Here is a 12301-nt window from a genome sequence, read left to right on the forward strand (position 1 = left end):
AGCAAAACAAAGCAACAATATACAACAAAACAACAATAACAACAAACCAATGACAGAAAAAACCAAAAAACACAACAAGAAAGAAAAGCTTATAGTTAGTTCAGGGACTGTTTGTTGGCCTTTAGGAGTGTTTTCCAGTCCAGTCTGTTGGGGTGCCAAGCCCTGGTCCCAACGTCTATTTTCTGTATTCCCTGGGGACTTCCCCATGTTGTTCTGTTCCACACCCTTAGTGTTTTGCCTTGGGGTGGTGGGGATCAGATCAGTCGGAATTCCCATACTGTATCTCCAGTGTTGTCCCCTGCAGAGCTATGGGTCAGTGAGGGATATTGTGTCTCATAGTGGGGCCGGCCGTGTGGTATTCTCTGTGGATTGGCTGCTCTGAGCGGGACTATCATCCTCAGGGCTTGGTGAGCCAGGATGTGCTCCACTCTCTTCCTCCCCCTTCATTTGCTCCCGTGTGCTCTGACCAGACATGTCTGTCTCTGGGAGCTGCAGATTCAGTGCTGTCCTCTGAAATAAATTCTTCTGTAGGGAGGGGCAGGTGTACACGTAGTTGGGATTGGGACTGGCAACCTTCAAGCCTTTAAGACGCCAGACGCTATATCTTTTGATAGCTGGGTACCATCTGCTTTCTTCACTTCATTTGCTTATGCACCTGTTTGTCTTCAGCGATCATATCAGGGAGGGAGAATATATTTCCAATCTAGGCATATGTATATTTTCAGGGATGTGCAAGCCCCCCTGATTATGTCATAATGGGAAGGAGTTATACAATAGGGATACATCTAATGGGAGGGGGACAAGTTAAGGGTGTACATGCAATCAGAAGGGGTGGCACTAAGGGTACACATGTGACAAGATGGGCGGACCCTAGATTCAAGATGGCATCCCAACCTTGGTCCTCCTTGAATTGGCTTGATGTTGTCTCTGGACTCTTGTTCAGGGATGCAATCCACTATCCTTATCAGCAGGGAGTGGGCCCCACCTAGGGGGGGACAAACAATAGGGTCTGATTAGTCTAGATGGCTGATGCCCTCAGGGAGATAATAACCTCTAAGAGCTGACCTCCAAGTGTACAGTTACCCACCATGCACTAGCAAGCAGCATCCCAGGCCCAGCATACAATATGGGGGACAACCTGGGGAAAACCCTTCTGTATCCCACAAATATCGATCTCTTCCATTCAGTTGGTCAGGTTGCTGTCTCCCAAATTTCTTGGCATAAGTAAATAAGTACATCCAGTGTTTTATTGGCTTGTTGAAATATTTCAGTTGGTATTCTGTCGGTTCCTGGAACCTGGTTTGGCTGATGTTTTCAGTGCAACTTGGACTTCTTCCTTCCTTGATCATCTGCTTCCTCTTCAAATGGTTGCGTGTCAACCAGTTCTTTTTGGTACCATGACTGTACATGCCTTCCATCTTCTTCTGATGTTTCCTACATTGTTCAGTGTTTTGTCTATATTATGTTTTAGTATTGCAATTTGAGGCTTGAATTTTTCTTTAGTTCTTTTAACTTAAGATATGCTGATCAAGTGTGTCTGCAGTCATATCCTGTTCTGTGTGAGACTGTGTTGCGCCTTCTTCTTCCATTTCCAACAACATATCTTTGTGCAACAGGGTTTTCCAGCTTGTTGGTTATCAAGTCTACATACAAAAGTAGGCTTGTGTATTATGGAAGATGATCTTCGTTGTGCTCTTGCAAAGACTGCCCCGAGGATTTCTGATCTGGTCAGAAAGAAGCTATCTCAACCTTTGCACTGAAGTTGGCTTTTGACGCATACTGTCACAAAATGTAGCAATGTAGTTTACTGTTGTCCTATTAAGACTGTTACCCATGCTGCACCATGCTTGAAGAGAAAATTTCACTTATTTATAATATAAATAAATATATCACAATACTTTTAAAAAAAAGATATGCTGACTGTTTTTCCCTTTTGATTTTCTTTGCACATTCCTTTGTTTTGTCAAACTGCCCTCTGAAATATTCTTTCACTTCTTTTACTTCGTTTCTTCCATTTGCCAAAGCTGCTGTATAATTAACAGCAAGTTTCAGTTTCTTTTGACATCCGTTTTGATCTTCTCTTTCTTCCCTGTCTTTTAAATAAGCTTTTGCTTTCTTCATGAATGGCGTCCATGATGTCAGCCCACAGCTCATCAGCTCCTCTGCCACGGTGTCCATTGAGTCAAATCGGTGCCTGATGTCCTCGGGGTGCACGTGGGGCATACTCAAGGGCATGTGCTGGCTCTCGTGGATTGGGTCCGTTTTCTTCCACTGCCCACAGGCAGCCCAGGCGTGCTCTGACTGCTGATATCAGCTTCCCCACCGTCTTGTCCCACAGGTGCAATCAGGTTGTTGTCTGTGTGTCCCATCGGGAGAAGCCATGTGTACAGTTGCCATTCGTGTGTTTGGAAAAAGGCATTTGCGATGAAGAAGTCCTTCACCTTGCAAAATTCTATCATAAGAGCTCCAGCTTTATTTCTATCACCAAAGAAGGAACAACTACTGTTTCTTTCTCTTTGTTTCCTGATTTTGCATTCCAATTGCCAATAATCATCTGTGTATCCTGAGTGCATGTTTGATCAATTTCATATGGAAGAAGTTGGTGCAATCTATTCTGACAGTGTGCAGCTGCCGTTCATAAGGTTTTCAATGGCTAATTCTTCCAAGGTGGATAGCCTATCCCTTCTTCACAGGCTGTTGTCAATCTGGAAGCGCTACTGGAACATGTTCACTTTGGTGTTTGAAATACCAGGGACATAGCGTCCAGCATCACAGAAGCCACTGGGTGCACTAACTCAGAGCGAGTTTCTGGATGCTACCCTAGTGGTGGGTGGGGGTGGGGGTGCAAACTACCAAAGTTCTGCCTAGTGGAGTTTTTTTCTGTTGTTGTTGTTGTTTTTTTTGGGGGGGGGGCAGGGGCGGTTACCCACTCATACTTCCCAGTACATAAATTTAAATACTTTTTTGGAGTCAGGATCTTAATATTATTCCTTGGTTTTCAAGCCACCCCAGATTGCTAATGCTGGTCATAATGGAATGACTTAGTCACACTTGGCCTTCCTAACATGTCTATGTCAGAGTGGGGCAGGCGCCTGGTAAACTCATAATGGAAACACGGACAAGACCCCTCCCAAGATCATTTCTGATTGAGTAGTAGTCTATCCTGCCCTCTACATCATGTCTCCCAAAGTAGGCAGTACCACACCCTGGGGAGCACTGGAAGGATCCGGGGAACCTGCAAAAGCAGCCACCACTAACTTTACCCTGGATTATGGGTACAAAAGTGCTTAAATACCAGCGAGTGCCGAGTAGTTGTTTTTTTCCTTGAAAAGGGCTGGTTGGCCAAATAAATTTGGAAATGTATGATCCACATGTTCACTTATCTCTGATTCTGTGGGTAGCATTTTATTCTGCAGGCTACAGTAAAAGTATCAGACTGCTCACATCCCCAAAGCCTAATAGAGATATAAACCAGGCATGTAAACTATTTCAGAATCAAAAGACCACATAATTAATTATTCAACTGCAAGTTGAGACTGTCATTGTTATGGAATTTAAGAGTAAGGGAAAAATAGTGGTTACCAACCATTGGGAAAGGTGGCATCTTTGAGAAGTTGTTACTTCAACTCTGCTTTGAAAGAGGAATAGAATTTAGGGCCAGTGGAGTCGAAAGTGGCACAGTGGTTGGCAAGAATGAGTCTATCCTGGGCAGGAGAGGAACAAAGTAGGGAGAGTTACAGGACTGTGCAGTAATAAATCCCGTGACTCTCTGCTTTTGATTCCAACTCAGTGACCCTGGAGACAGCCTCTGGGTTTCCAAAATTATAACTTCGTGGTAGCGGGAAGCCCCTCTTCCTCCCTCAGAGTAGTTGGTGGTAGATTTTCCCTTTCTCTGTGTGCAGCTCAGCAAAAAGGCAAGAGGAGCTAGTTGAGAATTTTGGTTTGGGTTTTGGTTAACTGAAAATTTGCTCCATTTTGTTCAAATGGATTTCAGACTTTGTGTATAGCCTAACCACAAGCCTCGCTAAGCATCTGGATTGGAAGTACCTTGGATATTTTCTTGATTCACTGCTTTTCTCTTTTAAAACGACCTTTCCTTTTCTTCTAGAAGAGCCAATGAAGGTTTGAAGGCTATAAATCCGGATGACGCAGCACCCTCTCTGCGGTTGCTGGCCTATGGTAAGGATGAACTGGGTGCTCTCATGAAGAATATTAGCCGTCTTGCTCTTGTATCTTCATACATCTCATGTATTTTGTTCTGTCTTGGCGTAGGGGTACAAATTATTTGTATATTTTTTCAAACTTTCCAATACCCTACACACACACACACACACACACACACACACACACACACACACGCAACTGAACCCACTTCTCTGTTTATGAACTGGTAATCAAGTTGGAATTTTCACCTGTCTGGATGCTAGGTAAGGAGCACAAATGGTTAAGCCCTTGACTGCTAACTGAACAGCTGGTAGTTTGCACCCACACAGCAGCTCAGTGGGTGCGAGAACCTGGCAGCCCACCTCCCTGGGAGCCTGTTCTACTCTGTCACCTGGGATCGCTGCGAGCTGGGGTTGAGTGCATGGCACAGCACAGCAATGGCACACTCTAGTCAACAGTTTCTAAGTGATGTTCTGTTACCATCTGGGTGTCTTCCACGATGCTAGCTGTACTGGGAGAACTCGGTATTAGTGCAGTTAATACAACCGCATGCTTTTTTTTTCCTGAGTTAGCATTATGTCTTCATTGCTCTCAGCTTTATCCTCTGTCTGTCTTGAATGTCTCTTTCCCTCCTTCATCCCTGTGGACCTTTCTTTCCTCTCCCACTTTCGGCATCACTTCGCCACCAGATGCCACCTTTCAAACCCAGCGTCTCCCACAGCAGAAGTACCATGCGCTTTCATAAAACAGTGTTCCCTATGTCTTGGAAACTCACTGTGAAGAGAAATCACAGCACAGAAAGGGTTTAACACTGTTTTTTCTTTCTCTTTAGTTTCTGGCTTGGGCTTTGGGATTATGAGCGGAGTGTTTTCCTTTGTGAATACGCTGTCGGACTCCCTGGGGCCAGGCACAGTGGGCATCCATGGAGACTCTCCCCAGTTCTTCCTTAATTCAGGTACGTGCTGGGCAGCTGTGGCTGTTCCGGAGTCTGCTCTGTCCGTACTGCCGTTTACAGTTCACTGAGGTTGCCTGAGAAGGACATTGAAAAATCCTAAAAAAAAAAAGAAGGTAATGGCTCTCCCAAAGCAGTGCAGTGAGTCAGGCAGGAGCTGGGACAACGTCGCCGCCATCATCCCTAGTGGAGTTCACTGCTGTACGAGTTCAAAGTTATCGTGAGTCTTCTAAAGGCAGCATAGGTACTGTTTGGCACCCCTAACTGGAAGACCTAGACCTAAGAAAATCACTTTGATTAAAGTACTGTAGAATTTTAGAGTGACATTTAGCTTGCATAAAATCCATTTTTATTTTATTATACACAGTGTTGCTGTAGAGATGAATTATTAGAAGTCCGTTTTTGTAGGCTGTGTCCTCTCTTTTTGGTATTTATTAAGACGTCTTAAAATGCTTCAGCACACTGGTGAGCACTGGAGGCACCCACGCTAGGCCAAGAAATTTGTAAAACAGCTTCTGACCAAGCAGCTGGAAACAATCGCTATTTGGATCCATAGTAGAGAGGAAGGTGCAAATTACTGACAGTCTCGTTGACGCCTCATGCACGTGAAGTGCTGCTGAAGAGAATTTTGAAGATTGCAGCAGGACATTGAGGGAGGCAAGAAGCTCAAGCTGGATTCAGAAGAGGACGAGGAATGAGGGACATCGTTGCCGAGCTCAGACCAGTCTTGCCTGACAGCAGTGAATACGCACAGACTTATCCAGGTTCTATTGACTACGCGAAGGCACTTGACTGTGTGCATTATAACAGACTGGCCGACATTATGAAGAACGGGAGTCCCGGAACACTGAATTGTGGGCCTGTGGAACCTGTACACAGACCACAAGGCAACCCTTCAGGCCCTTCAAACAGAGTAAGGGACATTGCTGGTTTTAAACCAGCAAAAAGTCTGAGGAATCCAGTGCTACCTTTAACAGAAATAGCACATTGAGTGGCTTTAACAAATGATGTATTTTCTCACTGCTTAGGGAGCTAGAAGCCTGAATTCGGGGTGTGGTTTCTAGGGACTGATTCTAGGCGTGGGTTGGTCTCTCAGCTCTGAGGGAAGGCCCATGTGTTGTTCCTTGATGATGATTTCCATGTGGCTTCAACTCTGCTTCCCCCATCTCTGCTTGCCTAGTCTGCCAATCGTAATATCTCAAGAAGACCAACTCAAGATGCACTGTACTCTAATATTGCCTCCTAACATCGCAAAGACAACCCACAGCCAAATGGGATGCTAATCACAAGTGTAACCCAGCCCATTTTCAATGAATCAATTCCAAAGGGTGTGAATTACAACACACATTATCTGGGGGAACATGTTTGAATCCATAGGAGTTATATATGCATAGTTACCATAAGGCTTCCTAAAACGCTTAAGAAAAGTTTTTGTGTTTTTTAAATAAGGTGAAACCCACTGTATTTTTATTACCACCACAACACTTAAATCATTGAAAGAAGTGTCCTCATGCATGGATCCTGTCAGTGAAGTCGTCATTTATTTTACATCGATGCTGAAGAAATTTCTTAACTTTAAGGAGGAAAGAACTTAACTTTAAGGAGGAGGAATAAGACAAATGTGTCAAAGAATGAAATCTGCTTCAGTAAGCATTCCAGATAATGGAAACCATGTGGGAAGTCAGACCACATGCTTGCGGGTCTCTGAGCCCGATGGACAGAAGGTCCGCATTCTCAGTAGGATGGACAGAAGGTCCGCATTCTCAGCAGGATGGACAGAAGGTCCGCATTCTCAGCAGGATGGACAGAAGGTCTGCATTCTCAGCAGGCCCTTTGTGTCCACTGCAGTTCAGACCTTGGCCTCTTCTGTCTGGATTCCCACGAACAGCCTCCAACTAACCGATCTTCTTTCCTTGACGCACTTTCCACATGAATCCACTCTGCATGCAGCCGCCGAAGTCATCTTGTCCAGTCAGAATGTTCAGTGGCTCTCCCGGTCTGCAGGGTAAGGGCAAGGCCAAGGCCCGGTATGATCTGGCTACAAGGAGCGTGTGTGGGTCCTATTTTTGTGGTATTTCCAATGTAGCAAATTATCTTCCTTGTCAACTTCCATGAATAGAATATTTCTAGCAAGATTCTTAAATGATTACAGAAGAAATGTTAGGTCTTAAAGACGAATGTAGAGATTGCTCAAATTGATTGAAGTTTATTACACTTAATTTAATAAACTGGAACAATTAGATGTTACTGCCACCATGTTTATATACTCTTCAGTTTGTCGATTACACTGCTACATAAGCGGTTTGGGATTATTTTCCCTGGTCCTCAAATACAAAAAGTCCTCAAGCTCCCTGCCATGAAGCTGACTCCAAGTCATAGCAACCCAGGACAGTAATTTCCTAATAAGACATATAGTCCCTGGGTGGTATGAAGGGTTAACAAACAGTGCAAAAGGTTTTAGGTCTGAGTCCACTCTGATGCCTCCGAAGAGAGGCCTGGTGACCTACTTCTGAAAAACCAGTGATTAAAAATCCCTATCTGTGTATGCGGGGAGGTAGGCCGGGGAAGAGGAGCTGATACCAACTGCTCAATAGAAAGTAACTTCTAGAAAAGAATGATGGCAACGTATGTACAAACATGCCTGATATAATTGATGTATGGACTGTAATAAGCATTGTAAGAGCCCTCAATAAAATGATCCCAATAAATAACTAAATAATCCTATGAAGAACAGTTCTCCTCTGATACACATGGGATCACCGTGAGATGGAATTCACTAGCTGACAGCCGTTTTTGTTTCTGTTTTACACTATGGGACAGAATGGAATTGCGAAGCCATCGGGTTTCTAAGGCCACGATCTTTTCAAATGCCGACTGCCACAGCTTTCTCCCGTGGAGCACCTTGATGGGGAACTGCCCACCTTCTGGTTCCTACCAAGCACTTAACTGCTGCTCCACAAGGGCTCCCACTTATTTTCCTACCTGTGTCTCTCACTAGATGGTGCTAATTCCCTTCACTGAGATTAGCTGCTTTTTTTTTAAATCATTTTATTAGGAGCTCATACGACTCTCATCACAATCCACACATACATCAGTTGTGTAAAGCACAATTTGTACATTCATTGCCTTTGTCATTCTCAAAACATTTGCTCTTCACTTAAGCCCCCCGGCATCAGGTCCTCATTTTTTTCCCCTTCCCTCCCCACTCCCCCCTTCCTCATTAGCCCTTGATAATTTATAAATTGCTTATTTTGTCATATCCAGCTCTCTAATGTCCGTCCTCCAGGGAGGAGGTCACACATAGATCCTTGTAATCGGTTCCCTCCCTCTAACCCATTCTCCCTCCTCCCTCCCAGTATTGCCACTCACACCACTGGTCCCGAAGGGATCATCCACCCTGGACTTCCTGCACCTCCAGCTCCCATCTGCACCAGTGTACATCCTCTGGTCCAGCCAGACCCGCAAGGTAGAATTCAGATCACAACAGTGGGGCAGGGGTGCGGGGTGGGAAGAAGCATCCAGGAACTAGAGGAAAGTTGTATTTCTCATCGCTACTACAAATGGGCTTTGAGTCTCCACTCTGCACTCCCCCCATCATTCACTATGGTAAGATTGTTTTTGTTCTGATGATGCCTTATACCTGATCTCTTCGACACCTCATGATCGCACAGGCTGGTGTGCTTCTTCCATGTGGGCTTTGTTGCTTCTCAGCTAGATGGCTGCTTGTTTACCTTCAAGCCTTTAAGACCCCAGATGCGATATCTTTTGATAGCCGGGCTCCATCAGCTTTCTTCACCACATTTGCTTATGTACCCATTTGTCTTCAGCGATCGTATCATGGAGGTGAGCACACAATGATATGATTTTTTTGTTCTTTGACACCTGATAACTGATCCCTTTGGCACCTCGTGATCACACAGGCTGATGTGTTCTTCCATGTGGGCTTTGTTGCTTCTGAGCTAGATGGCCGCTTGTTTACCTTCAAGCTTTTAAGACCCCAGACGCTATATCCTTTGATAGGAGATTGGCTGCTTTTATAAAACGTTAGCTTAAAAGATTCTTCTTGGAGAACATAAGGAAATATGCTGGCAATTAGAGATTAAATTTGTGCTTTCTTCATGTTCAAGTTGAAATTTGAAGAAAATAGTCTGTAGCCTGCCAGGATGGCCGAGTATGCTACGAATATGCCCCTATAGGGTGAAAGAACAACTGTTACGTTTTTGTGCAAGACTTTGTTTCAACATTCTTTAGAGCATAAATGTTGAATTCTACACTTTAGAAATTTTTGTTATATTAAAAATCTCAAATACTTACAATATTTTATATATATTATTTGTAACCACCACTGCTACATTTCTGTAGGCACAAGCTCATTTAAAATTTTTCAATTAATTTGTAAAGTTTAAGCATTTTCCACCTTTTCCCCCATTGCTCAATCTTATCGTTTATACTGTTATCGTAGTATTCTGTTGTGGGAATACATTACAATTAATCCACAATGTATCAGTGAGCATTGAATTGTTCCCAGTGTTTGGTTGCTACACACAGTGCTGGTCAAGTATCTTTTGTGTGATCTTTAGACCCCCTCACCCAACCCCACTGCCATCAGATAGATTTCCACTGATAGCAACTCTGTGTCAGGGTTTGAGGCTGGAAACCTTTACAGGATTAGAGAGCCCTGGTTGTCAATTACCTGATGATGCCACCAGGGCAGAACTTCCCCGGTGAGTATCGAAGGCGGCCATCTTTCTCCCGTATGCAAAGCAGTGGTTCTCACATGTGAGTGCATCCTGATCACCTGAGGACTTGTTTAAACACTGACTGCTGCACGCACCCCCACCCCACCCATTATATCTGACTCCGTAAGTCTTAGAGCACTTTCCAAGAATTTGCATATCTTTAAAAAAAAAACAACAACGGTGACATTTATAGAGGTCTAAATACAGGCATGTGTATATGTAAATGCATTTATATACAATGACGGGAATAGATCTATGTACACATATTTATTTATTTATTTATTTATAAAGTATTATGGTAGTGGATGGACATTGGGTCTCCTCAAGTACGCCCTCAGCACAAGAACACTTTGTTCTACTAACATGGCACTCTGTGATGTTCACTTTCCCTGACACGATCACGGAAGACAAATGTGTACATAAGCAAATGTGGTGAAGAAAGCTGATGGTGCCTGGCTATTAAAAGTTATAGCATCTGGAGTCTTAAAGGCTTGAAGATAAGCAAGCGGCCATATAGCTAAGAAGCTTCAAATCCCACATGGAAGAAGCACCCCAGCCTGTGTGATCATGAGGTGTTGATGGGATCAGGTATCAGGCATCAAAGACCCAAAACAAACAAACAAACAAACAAACAAAAAGCATATCAATGGGAATGAGGGGAGGGCAGAGTGGAGACCCAAAGCCCATCAGTAGTCAATTGGACACCCCTGTCAGAAGGGTCACAAGGAAGAGAAGAGCCAGTCAGGGTGCAGTATAGCACCGATGAAACACACAACTTTCCTCTAGTTCTTTAATGCTCCACCCCCACCCCCACCCCACTACCATGACCCCAATTCTATCTTTCAAATCTGGCTAGACTAGAACATGTGCACTGGTGCAGATAAGCGCTCGCAACACGGAATCCAGAACAGATAAACCCCTCGGGACCAATAAGGGGAGCAGTGATACTAGAGGGAACCTATCACAATGACCAGCATATGGCCCCCATTCCAGGGGGATGGACAGCAGAAAAGTGGGTGAAACGAGACAGCAGTTGGTGTAAGATGTGTGGGGAAAAAAAAGAATTTATGAATTATCAAGGGGGCATGGGGGCAAAATGAGAGGCTGATGCCAGGGGCTCTAGTAGAAAGAAAATGTTCTGAAAAAGATGATGACAGCATATGTGCAGATGTGTTTGACAAAATGAATTATATATATATATATATGGATTGTGATAAGAGCTGTAGGAGCCCCCAATAAAATAAAATTAAAATTAATAAAGCAAAAACATTTTGTTGACACATAATCCACAGATCATACAATTCAGTGGTTCATTCATATCAAGAGGAGTTATACAATCACCACTACAATCAATTTTAGGACATTTTCGTCTTTTCGTGGGCAGTTATTAGCATCCCATTTTCCTTGAACCTCCTCTGCCATCCTTCCCAAGAAACTGTCAATCAAGGCATTAAGTTACTATCGCTATAGATTCACCTGTCCTGGATTTCAAATGCACAGAAACATACCCCCCCCCCCAAGAGGCCCAAATCAATGATAACAAAGGAAATTTTCAATTGAGAAAAAAGGAGTTCCACAGGAAAAATCTGTGTGCGCTCATCAAATTCAGCCTCAATTGGCTGCGAATTTTATGTGATTATTGTATTTAAAATAATAAAGCTCGATGAAGTTTGAGCATAAGGTTTATTGTGAGTCGTGCTTTCACATGTACAGAAGGGGGACCGTTTCGACCCCAGGAAAGCACACGGCTTGAAGAGGCGGGCACACTGGTACAAGGAGTGCACCGGAACAGAAAGGAGATACGGAAGATCCCGAGAGGCTAACTCGCTCAGAGACTGAACTTCACAGTGTGATGGTGGTGTGATGGGCTACTAGCCCACAAGGGCAGCAGTTTGAACCCAGAGGACTTGGGTTATGTTTAGATGGTCTCCAACCCTCTACCCAGCCATGTCTTTTGAAATGAAAATATAGAAATCTGGCTTCCAACAGGGAAGAAAGGATTTGCAACTTTGGGTGAGAGAAAAGCCATTGGCAGATTAATTTTGATCAGGGATTTCTTTAAAGTGACTATTTGGTGTCCTGCATAAAAAAATTAAAAAAAAACCCAAATCAAAGCAAGATCTATTAACTTCTCCTTATAAAATTGTACTTTTTAATGTTATCTTATTCTATTGGTTGTTGTGTGTGTTTTGTTATGAAGGATCTGAAGTTTCACTTTAGAGAGGGGACTGCTTTTAAATGCAGATATTCCTTTAAATCGAGCAGTGTCTCAATTAATGTGGAAGGTAATTAGTGGAGGTGGAGGTTGGAAGCTATTGGGAGTGGGCTTAGAGCAGCAGTTCTCAACCTGTGGGTCGCAACCCCTTTGGGAGTTGAATGACCCTTTCACAGGGGTCGCCCGATTCATAACAATGCCAAAATGACAGTGATGAAGTAGCAACAAAAA

At 43.7% G+C, this 12301-nt stretch overlaps 1 protein-coding gene across 1 annotated transcript in view; it reads left to right on the top strand.

Moving 5' to 3' along the window:
- APH1B (aph-1 homolog B, gamma-secretase subunit) overlaps positions 1-12301 on the top strand; it is a 34664-nt gene that overhangs the window by 15995 nt on the left and 6368 nt on the right. The window contains exons 3-4 of the mRNA XM_045294954.1: positions 4109-4179; positions 4997-5119. Of these exons, the coding sequence (XP_045150889.1) occupies positions 4109-4179; positions 4997-5119 (194 nt within the window). The remainder of the gene's footprint in view (positions 1-4108; positions 4180-4996; positions 5120-12301) is intronic.

The sequence above is a fragment of the Echinops telfairi genome, unplaced genomic scaffold (genome assembly GCF_000313985.2).
Source record: "Echinops telfairi isolate 266 unplaced genomic scaffold, ASM31398v2 ScPeMD7_4048;HRSCAF=4782, whole genome shotgun sequence".
In the NCBI taxonomy this organism is placed as follows: Eukaryota; Metazoa; Chordata; class Mammalia; order Afrosoricida; family Tenrecidae; genus Echinops; species Echinops telfairi.